At 40.3% G+C, this 22,254-nt stretch overlaps 1 protein-coding gene across 2 annotated transcripts in view; it reads right to left on the reverse strand.

Annotated features, from left to right (window-relative positions):
* Positions 1 to 22,254, reverse strand: part of BCKDHB (branched chain keto acid dehydrogenase E1 subunit beta) — a 268,641-nt gene that overhangs the window by 115,598 nt on the left and 130,789 nt on the right. The window contains exon 9 of one of the 2 annotated variants that reach the window (XM_075554844.1): positions 6,455 to 6,939. The exons of the other annotated variant lie outside the window; for it this stretch is intronic. Coding sequence (XP_075410959.1) covers positions 6,907 to 6,939 — 33 coding nt within the window. The 3' untranslated portion in view covers positions 6,455 to 6,906. Of the gene's footprint in view, positions 1 to 6,454; positions 6,940 to 22,254 lie in introns of those variants that run through there. 2 annotated transcript variants of the gene reach the window in all.

Here is a 22,254-nt window from a genome sequence, read left to right on the forward strand (position 1 = left end):
AGTGTTGTTTTATCTCTGTCTCTCTGTTTGTCTCCCCCGCCACCCCATAAACATACATGCATACAGTATACATATTATATTATGCATATGAGGGGGACATTTAAAAGTCTGCAGAACAGCAGATGTGGAAAATGATGGAAATTCCTCACAAACTTTCTCATGAACATGTGTATGCATATGTGCACACAGAGAGTGGAGCCCTGATGCCCCAGTGGTTACACTGTGGGCTGTGACTCACAAGGTCCACTATGAAAAATAAACACTGGCCTTTCTATACCCAGAAAGAGTAACAGTCTGGGAATCCCACAGGGTCAGCCCTTTCCTATCCTATAGGGTTGCTATGAATTGGCATCAACTTGATGGCAGTGAGTTCTCTCACACGCACACATCCATACATACATGCATATATACATGCATGGGGGCAGAGAGAATAAAATTGTTATGACAAAAGAAATGAAAATTATAAATCAAAAGTGGTAAGTATCAAATATAAGAACATAAGGCCAGTGACAGAAGAGATCCTCCCCTCCCCCCAACTGGTAGACACTAGTACATAGGTACTCAAAAAAAACTCATTTATTGAAGAAATAAATACTATGATTTCCCCTCTTTTAATGGAGTCCTGCTAAATATGGTAAAGTAACTATAATTCAGAGCAACAAATTTATTCTTAATAATATGGATAATTCACCTTGTAATTAATTATAGATACTATAACATTACATCAGGCAACTGTACTAGATTTTAGAGTAAAACCATCCACCGTATGGAGTAAATTTAAAAACATCCTCTCCTGTGACCCAATAATTGTCTAATTAGAATTCTCTGTTTTCAACCATGCTGCTATTCAAAGAAAATATGTAGTGTGAGACAAGCACATTTATCATGGCTAAATACTATTAGCAATTATACCTCCTCTCTGAAAAGCTCAGCTAACAGAAATGCCACTCCACATACTGAGTTCAGGAGGCCTCACTGAAGTCTACCTGGTGTCGCAGGCACTGGGTAAAGTGCTCTTTATCTGCGCTGAGGAAGAACTGCCACCACACTGTCTCCTCTCCCGATACAAACTACACTGTGCAGCGCTTTACAAAACTTGGCGACACTGTGACTCTGACTGCGCTAATCAAGCAACATATATAGACCACATATAGTCGAGGATAAGCCGGGGTGCCTAATTTTACCACAAAAAACTGGGGGCTTTTTTAGCATAAAAAAGTGGGTGATGGGAGACGTCAGACAGGGCAAGATATGACAAAATAATAATTTAATTATCAAGGGTTCATGAAGGAGGGGGGAGCAGGAAGGGAGGGGAAAAAATGAGGACCTGGTGCCAGGGGCTTAAGTGGCGAGCAAATGTTTTAAGAATGATGAGCGCAATGAATGTACAGATGTGTTTTACACAATTGAAGTATGTATGGATTATGATGAGTTGTATGAGCCCCTAATAAAACGATTAAAAGACAAACAAAAAATGTGTTGAAAAACCTCGGCTTATACTCGAGTATATACGGTGTGTGTGTGTGTGTGTGTGTGTGTGTGTGTGTGTGTGTGTAAAAACGTTAGAGGAGGAAGTTAAATAACACGAATCATTTTTTACCAGCTTTGACTCTTATTGACTTACACTTATTTGCTGCCAGTCTGATGTCCCAAAATAAAATGAGTGGTTTCTCTATTCAAATTCTGTAGAAATTCTGACCTTTGGGGGAGAAAGAAGCAAAGGCAAATACTATCAGGGCACAAAGCACTGCCCTGACAGGGGAGACAAGCTGAATTCACATGCTACCAGAGTCCTGAATTCACATTTCTCCTCTGGCTTCCTGAGTCAGTGTGCCTGAATAACGTCAGTGACTGGGGTACTTGACATTTGTATGCCCTTTGCATTTTTTTCTGTGAGAGACTTCAAAAATATTAAATACAGTATTTTAAGCATGTTATTATGCTCAGAAGACTAGGAGATACTCCATAAGAAATTACACAGCCCGTTTCCAATTTGGAAAAGCCACTGCCCAGTGTCCCATAATCACACAGTGCCGAACCCTGGGCTGCACAATCTGCGGTGCTGTGAGACAGCGGAGGGCTGCTGTCTTTTGGTTGCGATGGCCCTGTACCATGCAAAGCGATTCCTCCACCTTTAGTTTCTCCTTACTTTCAACCCGAGTTATTATTGGGTACCATCATGATGACCACGTGTTGTGATCTTCTTCTTTTATTTTATAAACCAAAATAATTCGAATTTAATACCAAAATGGCTTTTAAATACAAAAAAAAATCCACCAGAGGCCAGGGGAACAAGATGAGGCTTTCTACACTCACACAGAGTCCCAGTGTCGCAAACCCACGCGGGGCAGTTCTGCCCGGTCCCACAGGATCACTACGAGTTCAGTCATCTCAGCAGCAGTGCATCTGGTTGGGGTTATATCACATCATACATGCCTGGGTGACCGTTATTTTGTAATAAAATAAGTAACAACCATAATTATTAGAGCAGAAACATCATTATTCAGTAAATGTTACTTAAGGACTATCTAAACAACTTAACCTAATTCTAAAGATTTATTGAAATTTTTCTATTTTAATCAAAACAAGTATTCATTATTTTAGCATTTTTAAGTTTTAAAAGCTATTAACAGAAACTAGTGAGCTCTCAAGTTCTCATTAAAAATATGATTTCACCAAGCTTCTTCATGAATACAACATAACATTCAGAAAAAGCCTGAGCAGGTTAGCCTGATGTTTGGACTAGTACATCGCTGTAAAGAATATATCAAAGGATTTTTTTTTCATGGTAAAGTAAGGTGCCATCACAGACATGATGTATTTGGCCTGTCCACTATAACGGCTCTCTTTTTGCTGAACTGGAAATGTATCCTTCGTGCTTAAAGGCCATGTCAGCGAAGATGTCAACTAAAGAGCCCCACAGCCCCCTCCCTGGCTAAGGACTAAACACACAAGCCAAGAGTCAGATGAAGAAAACGCTCCTAAATGCTGACATAAGGAAACACACAGGGTCCAAAACCCCATAGTTTCCTCTCTGCTAGTCTCTGCACCCTTTGTCTCCAGGTCAGCCATCTTTTGTTCCTCTGTGGTACTTCCTGATCTTTTGAAGACCTAGCAGAAGCAAAAATATGAATATAGAGGACACACTGAAGATGACTGTTGTGTGTCATCAAGGTGATGCTGACTCATAGCAACCTTATAATCAGCATATAACTGCCCCACAGAGTTCCCAAGGCTAAAACCTGTCAGCACACAGACTGTCTAGTCTTTCGCCCATGGATTGGCTAATTGGATCAAATTGCCAACTTTTCAGTTAGTAGCCAAACGTTTAACCACTGCAAGGACTGCTAAAATGTAAGAAGTGATGTCCTCAGGCTCCTTCTGCATCCCGCAATTCATCTTAGAACCACAGGATCCATATCTGGCCACCTTTATCGCCAACCTGACGCATATCAGCATACTTTGCACAACTCAACCAGACCTGATTCCTGGTGTTTTACTCAATTCCTGAGCTACACGATATTCTGTCAAAAAGATTCTGGCTTTGTTTAGCTAAGTCCATGCGAATTTTTGCATACAAACAAGAGTTCATTTGTTGCAGTCAATCAGGAAAATGCAGTGGCGTCGAGGGTGATTCTGGTTATGGTGCCCATAGGAGAAAGGGCTGACAGGAGAAGGGTGACAGGAGGTGAACAGGCAGAGAGGGACATGGGAACAGCAGAGGTGGAGGAGGAAAATCTCAGGGCCTGTAGCAAAAACTTAGGCAACTCTATTTGCTTGAACTGTGTAATTATATTTTCACACTTCATGTGTATCTATTACTTTTAGTATCTTTTACCACCTGTTATTCTCAGTTCAACTGCTTCAAACATTGTTTTAAACATATTTTTATGTGTAAGTAACCATCTCAGGTGGTAGCACACATTGTCTTGGTTTTACATAAACAACACATACAACTTTATTTTTATTCCAATTCACTTGATGCTTTTAAATTCAACTCAATAAGAGTGAGTTACTAACTTTAACATTTTATATATGTGTTGAAATCGTTTTGACCAACACCCTGTCAAATGCTTCACAGCTAAGATGCCAGCGAGTGGAGAATGAAGGAACCTCCCTCTAATTCTTTCACAACCATGTTCAGTACCTGGTACAATCTTATTTGTCAAATATTAATAATGAAAACAATAAGAATTAACTTGGAAATAAAACTGTTTGGGCTTAAATTTCTCCAGGACCATTCAACTTACCACTTTATTTGCTAGAGATAAACAGAAGTCCTAGTACTGCATATTGGAAATTTGGGTTATTTTAAGACCCAACTTCAGCACGGGCTTGCGAATGAGTGGCTTTGGTGCAAACCCCCGCAATTGTGTAAATATGAACAAGTTACTTCTGCTCTGAGCCTGTTTGTATGTAAGAGTGTGTGTGTGTGTGTGTGTGTGTGAGAGAGAGAGAGAGAGAGAGAGAGAGAGAATAAAAGTATGTGCCCTGGTGGCACAGTGGTTAAGCAATTATTTGCTTACCAAACTGTTGGCAATTCAAACACACCAGCAGCTCCACAGGAGAGAGATGTGGCAGGCTGCTTCGGTAAAGAATACAGCGTGGAAGACTCTACTCAGCCCTGTCCTGCCAAGTGGCTATGAGGCAGAAACAACCCGATGGCTTCGTTTTGGTTCAGTAGCAATACTAACATGCTAGCATTCCAAAGACAATGCCAAGTATTTTAACTATTCTGTAAGTTAGTTATTATTATAGCATATAAAGATTTGCCTTATGTCAATTCCTGTTCTGTTAGTTTTAAAATACTGATATGATAAATTTACTATTTAGCTTATTCAGCAGCAACAGAGAACAGTTAATAACTCAAAAATCTGTATAAAGCTTATGTTGAAAGTAATTTTGAAGATAAAATCTCAGGTTTAATAACAACTCTTCTCGTCCATACATGACTGTAGAAAAGTGCAGAGTATTTCATTGTGTTCATGCAGAACCTGTTGATTCTCTCATGAGAATCTACATAATACAATAATTTTTCTAATCAAATTATTAGTTTCTATAACCAATAATAGAGCCAAGGTCAAGGAACCTGGGCAACACAGTTGGGCTGCTAACTGCAAGGTCAGCAGTTCAAAATAGCTGCTTCACAGGAGAAAGATGAGGCTTTCTACTCCTGTAAAAGTTTATGATCTTGGAAACCAACAAGGGCAGTTCCACTCTTATTTTCTAGGGTTGCTATGAGTCAGAATTGCCTTGATGGGGCTGATTTTATTGCTTATTTGTTTGTTGGTTGGTGGTCAGGAATCCTGGTGGCTTAGTGAGTTATGAGTTGAAATGCTAAATGAAAGGTCACCAACTCAAAACCACCAGCAGATCCATGGGAGAACGGTAAGGTGTCCTACTCCCATCAAGATCAGTGGTCTTGGAAACCCACAGAGGCAGTTCTACTTTGTCCTGTAGGTTACCAGAGTTCCCTAGTGGTGCTGTGGATTAGGCTTGAGGCTGCTGGCCGCAAAGTTGACAGTGCAAATCCATCAACTGCTCTATAGGAGACAGATGAGACTGTCTACTTCCGTGAAGGTTTACAGTGTCAGAAACCCTGCACAGGGCTGCTAATGGGCAGGATCAACTTGATGATGGTGAGTTTGGCTTTACTGAATTGTTGTGAGTTCAAATTACTTAATCTTTCTGGTCTTGACTCCTCATCTATAATGCCCATGATTTAATATGTGTGATTTAATGTTTAGTAGCTTTAGTAGCAGAAGAATCATAGTGTGATTTAAATTGTGAGTGTATGAATTCTTTACTTGCTTAAGAATTGTCCTTTTCTTTAATCAAGTAGATTAGGATTATCATTTTGGCTTCGCCATATTGTACTTTCCGTGGTTAAATCATTTAATCTTATAAAGCCCCTTGCTTAGTCTTCAAAATAGCTGAAATAAATAGTTTTACCTACTTGCTAAAATTCCATGATATTTAAAACCTGGGCATTTTCCTTGCTTTCTCCAACCAACAACAACAAAAACACTGTGGGTTTCCTTTTGTTTAAAATGTATCTATTAACTAATTTGATTTCTGATTCATCTCCTAGGTCTAATTGGAATTGTGTAGCCTTTTGCAAAGACTTCCATGATTTTTCAGAAAAGTAGATAGAAATATAGCAAATTACTCATTGATAGTTTGGAATTTAATGATATGTTAAAGAGACTTGTTCAAGGTTACAGAATAGTATCAACTTATTTACAGTGTCTCCAGAACACCGAGGCTTTTCACAGGAGCATGTGCTAAGGCAAAATTATATTAAGAGGAGGGGATTTGTAACCAAATACTGCTAATTTCCAAACAATCTGTTCTTTTTCCTACCATATGTTTATTGGATAAAGCAAAGAGGTTTAGATATTCATACTCTGTTTTCATAGCTAATTATTCTTAGTGCATTAAAAACAAGCTTTTTCTTTTTTTATATCTGTCTTTCTAAAGAATATTTGCATCAGCTAACATCAGTTATCTACTGGTATGTATATATATATAATGACTGTGGATTCAAGCAAGATCAAATCCTTGACGTCAATCTTTGCTCTGCTTATCATGATGTTACCTCCTGGCTTAGTTATAAGAACGGTTTCCTTTATACTGAGTTGTAATCCATATTAAAGATAGCAGTCCATGATCCTTGTCAGCAAGCATTTCAAGCTCTCCTTGATCTCAGCAAGCAAGGCTATGCCATCTGCAAACCTTAGGTTGCTAAGAAGCCTTCTTTCAATCGTGATATTCGATTCTTCATATAGTCCGATTTCTCAAATTATTTACTCAGCATACAGACTGAGTAAATATGGTGTGAAGATACAATCCTGATGCATACACTTCCTGATCTTAGTCCATGCAGGCAGTACTGCCTTGTCCTGTTCAAATGACTCCCTCTTGGTCCATCGACAGGTTCTGCATGAACACAAGGAAATGTTCTGAAATTTCATTCTTCTCAATGCCAGTCATAGCTTATTGTGATCTGCACAGTCAAATGCCTTTGCATAGTCAATAGAACACAAGCACATATCTCAGCCAAGAGCTACCTGACCTCAACAATGATGTCCCTAGTTCCACGTCCTCTTCTGAATCCACCTGGGATTTCTGGCTGCTTCCTGTTGATGGACTTGCTGTAGTGCTTTTGCCTATCTTCAGCAAAGTTTTACTTTCGTGTAACATGAGTGATATGGTTCTATAATTTCTGCCTTCTGTTGGGTCACCTTTCTTTGAAATGGTTACAAATGCGGATCTCCTCCAGTCTTTCTAGCAGCACTAAGTGACGAAGACAGGACTTCACCTTTTTCTGCTGTCCAGATACTGGCCTTGTTCTAATGAACAATCTTTCTTGATAATAAGCCCTCATTACCATCTGTGTCTTCAAGAAACTCCGCCATGATCAAGGTGAGAGCAGTTACTGTTAGGTGCCATCAGGTCAGTTTCAAATCATCGCAACCCTAACGCTCCCTGGTCCCACCCGATTCTTGCAATCATTCCCATGCGTGAGTCTAATATTACAAAACTGGGCTAACCCATCTCATTGAAAATATCCTCCCTTTTTTTTCCCTACTGATCATCTACTTTATGAAGAATAATGTCCTCCTCCAGGGACTAGTCCCTCCTGACAACATGTTTAAAATGCATGTGACAAAATCTTGCTATCCTCACTTTAAGGAGCATTCTGAGTGCACTTTTTCTAAGCGGCGTTGCTAGTTCTTCTGGCAGTCTATAGTATATGCAATATTCTTCTCTAACGCAATAACCCAAATGCATCATTCCTTCTCCTGTCTTTGTTACTGATTGTCTACCTTTCATAGGCACACAAGGTAACCAAAACACCACTGTTCGCTCAGGTGTGCCTTCAAAATGATACTTTTGCTTCTTTAAACACTTTAAAGAGATCTTTTGCCATCAATTTGCTCATCAAACCAGTCTTTAAAAAAGAATACACTCTAAACCCAAAGAAGACGTGAAAGAAAAAACAAATGAAGCATGAAAATGTGTTTTAAAGGCAGCCCACTTAGAAACTTTGCTCATGTTGCACCAACAGAACTGATCACGACTCCAACAGCACCGAGGAAGTCCTGACAAGGGCTGCAAACCCCAGAGGGGATTCTGGCTGCCTTGGGTGCTGCGTCTGACAAAAGAAGGCTTTCTTTAAAAGTCGGCTTGACTGGCATGAAAGTAGGGAAAGAATTAAAAACAAAGTTGAAGACAAAATAGAATACAGTATAAGAATTAGTAGAAATGAACAACAACAATCCTTTCGCATTGGCATAGAGTTGAAGTCTGCAAAGTTGACATTATATTACCTCATTCTATTTGGAAAACTCTGAGCAGACAAGTCCTGTAATTACTGAACAATGATATCTTGGAACACCCACTGGCAAGGCACTGACGTTTTACAAAGCAATTTAGCACCAATTGACAGATCGTTCTGAATGATAAGTAGCAGAGAGAATTAGGAAGTGCTCTGACACAGCCAGTGTTAAAATGGACCATATCACCCATGGGTTTCCATAGCAAGTCTCAGTGATCCTAGAGAGCTGTAACTTGAAGAGCTGAGCGGGAGTCACCTCAAGAACCATGCCTACTCACTTCAGGCCCCTGACAATAGAATCGGGTCAGGGGCTGACATCCTCCCATACAGTCTCCACACGCACAAGCTGGCGAATCACTGGGTCTGTTTTAAGAGATAAGGTTCTGGGAGAATCATATAAATCATTAAAAACATCCAAGTGAATCATAGAGGATCCAGAATAAACTCTACTCAATGTTTTCCCCACATAGTTAACATGAGCTCATCTGTAACATGTCTTTGGAAAACTGTCAATTGTGTTTATAAATAGCACAGCAACCAGCATGATCCGTTATCAAAAGGTAGGGATCTGACTGAGCCCTCCTCCGATGTGATAAACCAACTGAGGTCCAGGCAAAAAGGCTTAAAAGAATAATATTTGTGACATAGTATATGATTTGGTTTTCATTCTCACTGAAACGTGTCTTCACTCAGTACAATCAGCACGGCTATGCAGCTTTGAGGGGCAGGTAGCTATAGCCACAAGCAAGGACGTTATTGTGGAGTTTGAAATTTTCAAACAGGTTTTTAAATGAGAAAGGCTGAAGCTGTTGTCTTAACAGACCCTTTTCTCTAGAGCAAGCGCCTGGGAGGAGACGTTCCTGGGTCCTTTCTTCCTTTTCTTTGGATGGCCCCAAAACGCTGGGCTTGGACTACCGAGAACTAAGGCCTTCTATAAATGGTCCTCCTAAGTATTGCAATAGCAGAACAATTTCAGAGTCATTTTCCAGATTGGCGAAAAATGAAAACAAAAACAACATTAACTGGCTGGTAAGAAGATATAAGAACCAAAATCTCTGATTAGTTAATACACTGTTTAGATTCTTTCAGATCTAAGAGCGCTGGCAAGACCGAGGGTAGCGAGAGGACAGAAACTCTACACAGACTCAAAGGACATCCATAAGGTTAAGGGATTGTGCCAGGTTTCCTATTTAAAATCCTTGGAGAAAACCATCTTGGTGGGTCTTCTAATCAGTGTAGGGTAGGCGCCATCGAGTAGCAATGGTGGTAGAGTGGATTAAGATAGAATATGGCTAGAGCCCTACGCCTCCCCATCTCCCCTGGCTCCAGTGGAATATCAACCCACACTAAAACCCGCTGTCACACAGTCAATTCCAACTCATAGCAAACTATAGGACAGAGGAGAGCTAGCTGTCTTTAGGGTTTCCAAGCCTTTAAACTTATACAACTTACGTGTCTTCTTATTAATTTCTTATAACTGGCACAGACTAGAGAGCCCTGTGGTAGTGATGATGTGGTAAGCTGCGATCCACGAGGTCAATTCAAAACCACCAGATGCCGCATGGGAGAAAGAGGACTTTCTATTCCCATAAACTGCTACACTCTCAGAAATTCAGAGGAGCAGTCTACCCTGTCCTATAGGGCCACTAGGAGTCGGCATTGACACCGTGGCAGTGGATCTGGGTTTTGTTTTGTCAAGGAATAGGGGGAGTAGAGCTGCTCAGTTTTCATGGCACTCTTCTGACCCAACCCAGAGGTCAATGGTGTGCCCGGTAGTGTGGAGAACAACACATGCATAGTCATGGAAGCGCCTCTGCACTCAACTGGACTCTGTAATTCACAACATAAGCTAATCGCAATCACATTGTGACCAAGTGTCTAAAAAGTAGGCACATGAAGTGTTAGGCATGACAAAGAAGGAAGCTCAGAAACCTACAAATAACTAGGGTCCGACCTCCTCTTACTGCAACGATGCTGGGTAGTAGGGACAGTAAACATGGAGAATTTCAAAGTACTTGCTCATGAAAATCAAGTGTTAAAGCCTTCAGTATCCATCACAATTCAAATCCTCACAAATGGACCAACAGTAGCATCATAATAAATGGATAAAAGATTGAAGTTGTCAGGATTTTATCTTGCTTGGATTCACATTGCATGCTCGTGGAAACAACAATCAATAAATCAAATGACATTCATGAGGGAGGGGGAAGCTGGGAGGGAGGGGAACAAATGAGCTGATACCAAGGGCTCAAGTAGAAAGCAAATGTTTTGAGAATGATGATGGCAACAAATGTACAAATGTGCTTGACACGATGGATGGATGGATGGATGGATGGATGGATGGATGGATGGATGGTGATAAGAGTTGTACGAGTCCCCAATAAAATGATTTTTTTTCTTTAAAAATCATTTTATTGGGGATTTGTACAATTCTTTTTTTTAACAATTTATTGGGGCTCATACAATTCTTATCACAGTTCATACATATACATACATCAATTGTATAAAGCACATCTGTACAGTCTTTGCCCTAATCATTTTTTTCTCCTCTTTTCTTTTTTTACATTTTATTAGGGACTCATACGACTCTTATCACAATCCATACATATACATACATCAATTGTATAAAGCACATCCGCACATTCCCTGCCCCAATCATTCTCAAGGCATTTGCTCTCCACTTAAGCCCCTTGCATCAGGTCCTCTTTTTTTTTTTTTAAAGATAATATGAAACCACACACACAAAAGAAATCAAATGACATGTTGCATTGGACAAATGTACTGTACAAGACCTTTTTAAAATGCTGAACAGCACGAATGCCACTTTGAAGACTATGAGGCTTGTGGCAGTTACATAATCTGGTGTCAACTTGAGACATTAAGAGTGAATGGGGTGAAGTGTAGCCTGTCAATCAGGTCGCAGTTTGAGGACCTCATTTGGAGGCTCTACAGATAAATAGCTCACTGAAGGCCAGACCCATACTCTTTGCTTGACATTCCTGTTGACTAGCCATATAGAGACACACTGATAGAACCAGAGCCCTGGAGCTGGAGGAGCCATACGGAGATCCACGCCGATGCTAAGACACTGCCACTGGATCTACATGACTTTCCAGCATGGTCTGTGATCTTCCAGCATTTGGCATCATTGCATGTGCTGTGTGACTCTATAGAGGAATTTATAGACTGGTATCGGACATATGAGCTAATACCAGACTAATGGACTTGAACTGGACTGGGCTGGGATGTTTACTTAGTATACAATTACTCTTTGATATAAAATTCTCAATCACCTCATATGCATGTGAAAATTGGACAATAAGGAAACCTGCAGAAAAATTAATGCATTGGAATTATGGTGCTAGTGAAGAATACTGAAAATTCCATGGATTGACAGGACATCAAACAAATCTGTCTTGGAAGAAATGATCCTTGGAAGCAAGGAAGGTAAGACTTCATCTTATGGACTTTGGATGTGTTATTTATTAGGAGCAATCAGTCCCTAGAAGGACATCATACTTGGTAAAGTAGAAGGGCAGCAAAAACAAAAGAGGAAGACCTTTAGCAAGACAGACTGATACAGTGACTGCAACACTGGGGCCAACTCAACAACTGTGAGGATGTTGCCAGACGAGGCAGTGTTCCCTTCTGCTGTACATAGGTTCACCAGGCACTGGAGCCGACGTGAGAGCATCTCACAACGGCAGGCTCTCTACTGTCGCTTCCTAGAAAAGATTCTTTTTTCCTCTGATCATATGTAGAGACTTCTGTTACTGCTAGCCAATACAAGAACTGTGAGAATAATATGTGAATAAAACAGAGCTTATTTACATATAAGCGATCCTTAAACTCTATTTACAGAATTTAGTATACTAATATTTAAAGATTTTTCCAAATGTAATCTAACCAACTGTTGTCCTTGTCATTAGGTGCCATCCAGTCAATTTCAACTCAAAGCCATCTTAGCTACAACAGAACAAAGCACTGCTGGTAATATGCCATCCTTACCAATGTTGTTATGTGCCAACTCATTGTTGGGCCACTGTGTCTCCTGAAACATCTTTCTCTCTTTGCGTTGACTATCTACCAGACACAACGTCCTTCTTCAGGGGCTGCTACCTCCTGATAACATGTTCAAAGTATATGAGACTAAGTCTCCACATCTTTGGGTCGAAAAACATACTGGCAGTATTTCTAAGATTTGTTAGTTTTCTGGGAGTTCATGGTATATTCAATATTCTTCTCCAACATCAAAATTCCAATATATCAATACTTCTCTGGTCTTCCTTATTCATTGTCCAGCTCTCCTAGCCATATGCAGAAACAGAAAATACTACTTGCTTCAGGAGCACCTTAGTCCTCAAAGCAGTATTTGTGCTCTTTAACATATTCCAGAGACCCTTTGCAGCAGGTTCACCTAGTGAAATGCATTGTTTGATTCCCAACTGCGGCTTCCATACGTGTTGATTGTGCATCCAGGTAAAATAAAATCCTGGACACCTTCGATCTTTTATCCCTTTATCATGTTAACTTTGTAATAGTCCACACCGTTGAACGTTGAATGTCACACTCATTACACACACACACACACACAAATATCTTTCTGCTGTGCTCTGCTTTCAGCCAAGAGTCATCTGACAATGGTCAGTAGTTGCTCATAAATCTGCTCATCTTAACTTCATGCCACTTAAATCTGCTCCTCTTAACCCCATGTCACTTTGCTGACACATCCTGTAACCTTACTCCTAGAGCCTGTCAGCCGCCACGCCACACAAACCATCTGGTTTCGCCTTTGCTTGAGCTGGTTCCTCTACCCGGGATGTCTTGCCCTTCTCTAATTCTTCACTGGGCTAAATCCAAACTCATCCTGCAGGACACAGTTTGCTCAGATATCCTACGGAAAACATTTCTTCTTGGGACCAATGAGAGTAGCAATGCCATGAAGGTAGGGGGAAGATGCGGGGAGGAAGGGGGACCCGATCGCAATGATGGCCGTACAACAACCCCTTACCCCCAGGGACAGGCAACAGAAATATGGGTGAAAGGAGACAGCCGACAGTGTAAAATATGAAAATAAAAATAATTTACAAATTATCAAGGGTCCACAAGGGTGGGAAGATGGGGAAAGGGGAATAAAGAGGAGCTGATACCAAGTGCTCAAGTAGAAAGAAAATATTTAGGAAATGACGATGGCAACATATGTACAAATGTGCTGGATACAATTTATGTATAGATTGTGCTAAGAGCTGGAAGAGCCCCCAGTTAAATTATTTATTAAAATAATAAGTAAATTTTTAAAAATTTAAGTGTTTCTTGGAAATTACCTTCCCTAACACTCTTAGTTGTTCCATGCCTGTGTCGCACCATGGAGCTGTTCCTTGGCATTTTTCTTGGCATCACCATAAACCCTGAAATTGTTGGGTTGCTCCTGTATCTCCCACTAATGCAATGTGAGCATCTCTCAATTCTCGGTCCCAAATTCAGTTGCCAGGCAAAAAGTAATAGCTAACATTTACATGAGTCTTCCTGTATAACAAGAACTAAGAAATTTCCCCAACCCCCCAAAAAACCCCACTGGGGTCAATTATGGCTGATAGAGACTGTATTAGGTAGAATAAAACTCACCCCATTTCATTTCTGAGACTTTAAATCTTCATGGAAACAGAATGCTACCTCATTCTCTTATGGAACAGGTAGGTAATAGGTTAGAACCACCAACCATTTGGTTACTAGCCAGGTGTTTAAACACTGTTCTGTGGGGACTCCTTTAAATAGATTAAAACTCACTTCATCCTCAGAATGTCACAGAGGATAGGGATTATCAACTATTAGCATCACTATTTTACAGATCAGAAAACTGATGGGTGGAGAGGCAAAGTAAAAGAACCAAGATTCAAACTCAGGCAGACTGGCTCCAGAATAGATGCTCAATAAAATGCATTTCATTAAATTGCCTCCAAGACGGAAAGACTGTGATTCAGAAAGCCAGACTTGCTTTCTTTCAGTTAGTTCCTTTGGTCAGCACATTTTAGAGCAGCCGTCCAGGAGAATCCAATTAAAGAAAAAACACTGTATCTTTTGTTTCAGCGATTTGTCTCTTGTGTTACAGCCATCTTTCTTCCAGGGCCATACTCTTTCACTTTTTCCAAGCTCTTATTTTCTGGAGCCAAAAATCATTATAATATAATGACTTTTGTCAGCTTCCACAAGGCTAGCATGTTAGTTGAAAAGAAACTAATTCTTCCCATGATCTGTTAAAAGGCATTATCTGTTACTGTCATAGTAGATGCACACATATGGAAAGTACAAACCACATAAACAAAACGGCTGTTACCCATTTTTCCCCTCAGAACAAAGAAAATTCCGTCCTCCGTGTAGATAATGAAAAGTAAACAAAAGATGTGTGCCTAATTCTCTTAACAGGGGTGTAACTCAGCCCCCCACCATCCCCAACTGCTTTTTTTTTGTAATTACATTGGAGCCCTTCAAGATTTGATTTACGAGCAACCCATTTTAGACTCTCTAAGGGATATTAGCTCAAAAGGGGAATTAATTTCTAGCATGTTTTGAAACCATTCGGTGCTTAGCTATTACTTCTCCACGGTACTACTTCACCATGCCATTTTTTGGTTCAAGGCAAACTCTTAAACCCGTGCACGCACGCCCAGGCTCACGACTGTGCACATCCCTCTGCCGCCTCTGCAGCCCTTCAATCCATCTGGCATCAAACAGCTCAGCCTTCTCCACACGCCAACATTGACCACGTGCTTCCCGATTAGTTTCCCAACATGAAAAACCCAGTAGCTTCTGCTGTCACCTTTTAGACAGAGGGTTATGAAAACAAGCAAAGGCACTTATTTTCTCTAAAGCAAATGCACTTATATCTGGATCTCATGACTTCTCGCTGTCATCGTTTTCTGAACAAAAACAATTAGATGGTGCTATTTTATATATGTTATATCAACAAATTTATGCAAATTACCCAGTGGATCACAGACATGAACATGTTGTTGTTGTTGCCGTTACTGGTAGGTGTTATCAATTCAAGTTCATTCCCACTTATTTATGCTTGTACAATAAACAAAACGTTCTACTCCCTGTACTGTCCTCATAATTCTTGCCGTGTTTGGATTCACTGTTGTAGCCAGAGTCTCCCCCTTTCACTCTCCCTCCTCCTTACAAAGCATGACATCCTTCTCCAGGGAATAGTTCCTACTGAAAACATATTCAAAGTAAATGAGACAGTCTCGCTGTCCTCTCTTCTAGGGAGCGTTCTGATTGTGCTTCAGTCTGACCCAATTTCCTCATTCTTCTGGCAGTCCACAGTACATTCAGTAGTCTTAATCTATCAATAATCTCCACCACCACCATAAATCCAAATGCATATTTTTTTCTCATCACTGCCATCAAGTCAATACTGATGCATAGCAATCCTCTGTGGGTTACTGACACTATACCTGCTTATGGAGCTGCTGGTGGTTTTGAAATTTGGACCATGTAGATGGCAGCCCAGAGGCATAGCCACTACACCACAAGGATTGCCTCTGCTTTCACGTGCATATTAGGCTGTTGAAAATACTCTGAGGCTAACCTGTATGGTTTTATTCATACATAATTTTGAAAGCTTCTTTAATCTCTGACTCCTCCCATAGGAGATGTGCAGTGGTTCCGCTTTTTATCACTTAAAGAACAAATGTGTCACACACCACTGGGCTTCCCATTCCTTCCTTTGAGGATGCTTCACCCTGAGCTCATGTCCACTGACACTGCAGCCCTCCTGTTGATGTCCCGACAAAGAGCGTAACCAATGTTGCCCAGGAATAAACCAGCTCAGTATTATTTGCATAACTTTTTATTTTTAATTGGGTCTCGTGTCCAATCCATTACCTTTTTCTTTGTCTTCAAATTTTATAGCTACAAAAAAATTATAGCTAAATTTTATCCTGTTGTCTATGTAGTCACTTTCTGATTAGATTTAACTGACTTATAATGCTTGTGGCTGGTATATGGCTCTGGAGAATGAACCATTGCCCCACATTTTTTCTCTCAATTCCTAATCAAAAGACAGAATCTTTTGTCTGATCAAGAGATACCAACAGCCACTAACTGCCAAACACATTCTCTTCTCTGACTAGCTTAATACTCAGTTTATAGATGTGCCTTTACCCTGACCTATTTGCATCTTTAGGACGCCACTCAAAAGGCACACGTTACTTATTATCTTCCACTCATCCTGATAACCCATCGCCAAGGCACTCTCTGCAGACACCCTACCCAAACCAAACCAAAGTCACAGTCATTGAGTCAATTCCAACTCAGAGGACAGTGCAGAATTTCTCTCGTGGGTTTCCAAGATGGTAACTGTTGACAGGATTAGAAAGCCTCATCTTTCTCCTAAGGAGTAGTGGTGGTTTCAAACTGCCTACCTGCGGGGAGCAGCCCAACGAGTAAACACTACCCCACCCCCGCTGTACCCTACATGTCAGCCTACTTACTAAGCAGCATCACAACCAGCCCGCACGATGCCTACTTAAGAAATGAGTCGTCAAGTTTCATCAGCCCTGATAACTAACGAATAAACATTGCACTATCCACATCAAAAGGGGTATGATTAATAATAATTCTGGAACAATTATCCTGGGAAAACTGGGATGTATATTCATCTCACGAAAGGCTGAACCAAAGGTGCACACCTGACCACACACACACACACACACACACACAAACACACACAAGCCAACCAGCAGCCTCTGACCATGGGGGCAGATTAAAAAGATGACTGGGCCAACTATATTCACACTTTGGAAATTTAAAAAAGCCATATAGACGGAAACTGCCAACTAATAGCAGATGTTACTGCTTAAAGGCCAGTTTAGTACTTCATTAGCCAGAGTGATCAAGAAATTAGTCAGTAGAAACCTGAAAAACAACCAGACGTACACAAAGGATCAAAACCAGCCAGACACAAGTCCTGACTTCCAGGTGCCATCACTAGACGCTCCTCAGACTCCCGTTTTATCCAAACGAGACTATTTTGACTCAGGGGGACTCCAGTTCTTACAACCAAAGTAACTTGGCTACAAGACTGTCCCCAAATAAAATTTCCACCACCGTCTTCTAAACTTCCTCTTACAGCGCAATCTCGCTTGGCAGGATGGCCATCCATGTAGTAATCTTTCCCTGAGTGTTCTCTCTCCTTCACCCCACTCACTCCTTCCTCGGCACCGAGCTTTAGAGCCCGCTTCAATCAGCCAGGAAGGCAGGCCTTCCCCAGTTTCACTGAAATCACTTGGTTTAGTCCCTCACTTGCCTCCTCCAAACTGCTTGTCTGTGAATAATCAGTCCTATCTCTCCATAGTTCAGTATTCAAGATAATTCCTACACACATACGCATACACGGAAAAACATTGTGGGTGACAATAAAATGCAAAATACCTCAGAATAATTCTTTAAACACAAGAAGGCTTGAATAAACAGATAAATAAACACATTCACAGAAAGAAGAATCAACATTGCCAAGATATCATATTTTCCAAATCATCTATTTTGGGTATGCAACAGGGCCCTAACGGTTAGAACTAATACCTGAGAAAACTGCTTCGGATCTCTGAGTAGACTATCATCCGTGCCCATCATGCTTTCATCTACTCTAACATCTTTAAAAAGAACAATAGCTACATTCCTATGGCCTACTTCCAACACCATAAACCATTTCACTTGGCTACAAAATTCCTCGGCAGAGCTTCCTACATCAGCAGTTTTCCATGTCTTTTCTTTCATTTTCTTGTAAATGTGCCCTAACATTCTACTCTGCTTTTTCTCAGGAATTCTCCAGTGGCCCCTCTGTGAATCAACCAAAGGCTCGGTTCTCACACTCACTTAGAGGCCCTCTCAGGATATTTGGGGACAGCGGGACCGTCCTCATGCACGGTGCGGTCTGCGGTTGCCTTCCGGAAGCTCATCCTCCTTTGACTTGGCTCCGCTCTCGCTGAGAGCCCCCTCAGTCTCCTCGGCTCTCCCTTCTCTTCCTGCTAATCTCTAAGTGATGCTTTCTCAACGCTGTGTTTATTTTCTATCTACACTCACTCTCTTAGTGAGTCTATCCAGTCTCTTGGAAGATATCATCTGGGTACCCTGGTGAGGTAGTGGTTACAATGCTGCGCTGCCATCAGAATGGTGAGCAGTTTGAAACCACCAGCAGCTCCGAATGAGAAAGACTGGGATTTCTACTCCCGCAAAGTTAGTCTTGGGCACCCACAGAGGGTCTCTGAGTCAGCATCATCTTGATGGCAGGGAGAGAAGGAGAGAGAGAGAGAGAACTCTTTTCAAATTTGCATTCTCTGTTTAAGCCTCTTTCCCAACATCCAGATTCAAATGGCACATCTGAAACAGCACAGCTAACCCTGAATTCCTGACTTTCTCTGACAAGACTTAGCCTGACTGTCATCCTATTTCAGTCAGTAGCAACTCCACCACTTCACGTGCTTGAAATAAACCCATTCTTGACTGACATCTCTTTCACATACTGCATACCCAATCCATCAGAAAATGCTACTGGTCTACTTTCAAGTCACCCAGACTCCGACCACTCCTCTCATCACCTCTATTCTTACCTCATTTGGTCCAAGCCATCATCAACTCTTCTAAATTACTACAGTAGCCTTCTAATTAGTCTCCTTGACTCAACTCAGTGTATCAATTACAAGTCAGCATAGAATTGCTCCAGTGGGCTTCTTAAGCTACAAATCTTTACAATAGACTGCTGCATCTTCCTCCCTTGGAGCAGCTTATGGGTTCCAACTGCCCACCCCTTGATTAGCACTCAAGCATTTTAACCACTGCCTCTATGAGAGCAAGAGAGAGAGAGAGAGACAGAGAGAGAGAGAGAGAGATTGCCTCTACATCTTGGCATCACTATCAATAAACATTAGATGCCACAAAGGAGCAAATTTCCCTCGGTGACAAAGGTTGCTTACTGAGTAAAAATAATAAATCTCCTTAATAACCAGATTTTTTAGTTTAATTTAATAAAATGATGTGAGTAAAAATAAAAATGTAAGTAATATATTAAAATAAAGCTGGTAGATGGGATGATTTCCACACAGCAATGTCTTTGTACCTTTACTTCCTCTATTCTTCCTTCTAATGTACTCTCCTTTCTTGCAGTGACATGGTTCAATTGAAGGAGATGACCTAAATCTCTTCTCCTAGTGTAAACAACAAAATCTTCATATTCTGAGAACCTCTGTCTATTAATTATCTTGATGCCCCTTTATGACCTGGGTTAGGAGGTTGATAGGTTGGGCAGCATTAAGCATGTGGATCTGGAGTCAGAAGCCCTAAGTTCCCGTCCTGACCACAGTCTTTTACCAGCTAATGTACGGAAAGGGGCTCCAAGTTACTCATCCACAAAATGGAAACTGGCAATTATACCTACCCAAGAAAGCTACTGAGAAAAGAAAGAGGCAATATTTACATGGAATTTAACAAAATGCCTGACACCCAGTAAACCCTAAGAAACATTAGCAGCAATCAGTACTAATTTTGATCAATGATTTTCCATGGGCTTCATGTTATGAACGACTCCTTAACAGCTGTTACTTCTGCAACCACTGGGATGAAGGAGCATGAGTTTCCATAGAAATCATCTACATGAAAGACTTTACTAGGTGCTGATGCATGTGATAAGAAAATTGGATAAAATAAAATCTCTTCATAGAATCAATAAATCACAGGCTCAGAAGAAACCTTAAATCTGTTCCCCTATTATTTCATAAGCCAAATGCCTGCTATCTGCAGTAACATCCTTGTTTCCAGCCTGAGCATTCTTGTGAGAACAATCTCATTAATTCCTAAGTAAGTAGGCCCATTTATGCAAAAAGTTCCTCCTAACGCTGAGGGAAAAAAATATTGCTCTAAATATCTTCCAAGGGGTTTTAATTGCTCTCTCAAAATTAAAAAGAACAATGTTAAATTCTCCACCAAGTATCACTTTCAATATTTGAAAAACACTTTCAAAAAATAAATAAATAAAATTTAAAGAAAAGAAAAACACTTTCAATTCCCTTATAAAATGTTCTCAACGTCAAATATCTGTGATGTTTTCTACAGTAACATAGCTTACTTCCAGTTCTCTTGTGTTTGGTTCCAAAATCACTCTAAAGAGTAAATTTTTCTTAATGGAAAGCTACACACACACACACACACACACACACTAGCTTGATACCAAAAGTTGACCTTAGAAAGGCATGTATTTTTCTACAAAATACATTTTCTGAAAAGTTATATTATGGCCATTAAAATGGAGGAAAACCTCTTTCCACCTCTATCTTTCTGTTTAGACTCACGAGCTCGTTAGATACGTAGGGAAATTAGACAGCAAAAAAAATAGAGTAGCGGCTAAAAACGCAGGTTCTGGAGCTCGAATATCTACTTATGGATTCGCATCTTAGCTCAGCAACCCTTCTTAGTATATGACCTGGGCAAGTTATTTAACCTCTCTACAGAATTTCACTATCGTGTCAGTGTTTTCACTGTAGTTACTTTCTGCTGACGTTTGTATGGAATGAATGAGTTAGTATATGTAAAATGTTTGAAAGAGCCACATAATAAAGGCTTTAGCATTTTTTCCACATGAAAAATAAAGTATTGAACTCTGTCTGAAAATGGATAAGATATTTATATTCAGAATTACATTTATATTCATAGATAGAATTGAATTTTCCCAGTGGGTGAAGGGAGACATTGGATAGTGTAAGACATGAAAAAATAATAATAATTTATAAATTATCAAGGGTTCGTGTGGGAAGGGGAGGGAGGAATGGGCCGATACCAAGGACTCAGGTAGAAAGAAAATGTTTTGAGAATGATGATGGCAACAAATGTAGAAATGTGCTTGACACAATGGATGGATGCATGGATGGATGGATGGATGGATGGATGGGTGGGTGGATTGTGATAAGAGTTGCACGAGCTCCCAATAAAACGATTTTTAAAAAATGAAGAAGAATTGCATTTTCCCAGCTAAACAGTTATAGTTTGAATCCCACTTAAGTGAATACATATGCATACTCTAAACATAAGAGCCAGAAGGGCAGGCTTTGGATTTTACTGTTCAAATCAGTTCAACATTGACTGATTATAAGAATAAGTAAAACAGCTCTTTTCAAGCAATCTTTGGTTTAGTTGAGAATAGGCATGTAAACAAAAATATCAAGATATAGTGTTATACATTCTAGAATTAACTGTATGATCAAAGTGCTTTGAGACCATAGCAGCATATTAAAAAGAGGCAATAACACATAACATAATCTTCAACTAAAAAAAATAACATCTAAATGAGTAAAGAGGAGCCACTAGATCTTGACTTAGATCTTGAATAAGCTAGTATTAATAAATTAGTTTTATTATTTCACATATAAACACAAAGGACTGCAAACCCAGGCTCTGCATATGGAACGCCAGTTAATTCCCAGGTTCACAAGCATAAAGTGATCTCATAGGCAGGCCAGTCATTGACACTGCAGTTCTTTAGCTAAACAAAGCCATTCCTATCTAAACGGCATGAATGAACAGGGGATCCCAATGCCACTAGTACCGGTATCAATCACCAACAACTTCACTGCTCCACAGTGTAATCAGACTGCCATCCGCTATTGCATGAAGGTCCAAGATAATAACAAGATGGCTCTAGAAGCTGAGTATAACTTTAAATAATGCTATCTACTAGTGAAACAACTCCAAGGAGAACTGGTAGGAGAAATTATATTTCACATTATTATTTCCATACAACACAGCAGCCACCACTTTCCTTCAGACAGAATTAATGTGGCAACCTAGTGAAAATAACTTACCTAAAAATAAAGGACCAAGGCTTTGGGAGCAGTTAAACCTAAGTTCAAATCCCAGCTCAC

The sequence above is a fragment of the Tenrec ecaudatus genome, chromosome 7, assembly GCF_050624435.1.
Source record: "Tenrec ecaudatus isolate mTenEca1 chromosome 7, mTenEca1.hap1, whole genome shotgun sequence".
NCBI classification, from domain to species: Eukaryota; Metazoa; Chordata; class Mammalia; order Afrosoricida; family Tenrecidae; genus Tenrec; species Tenrec ecaudatus.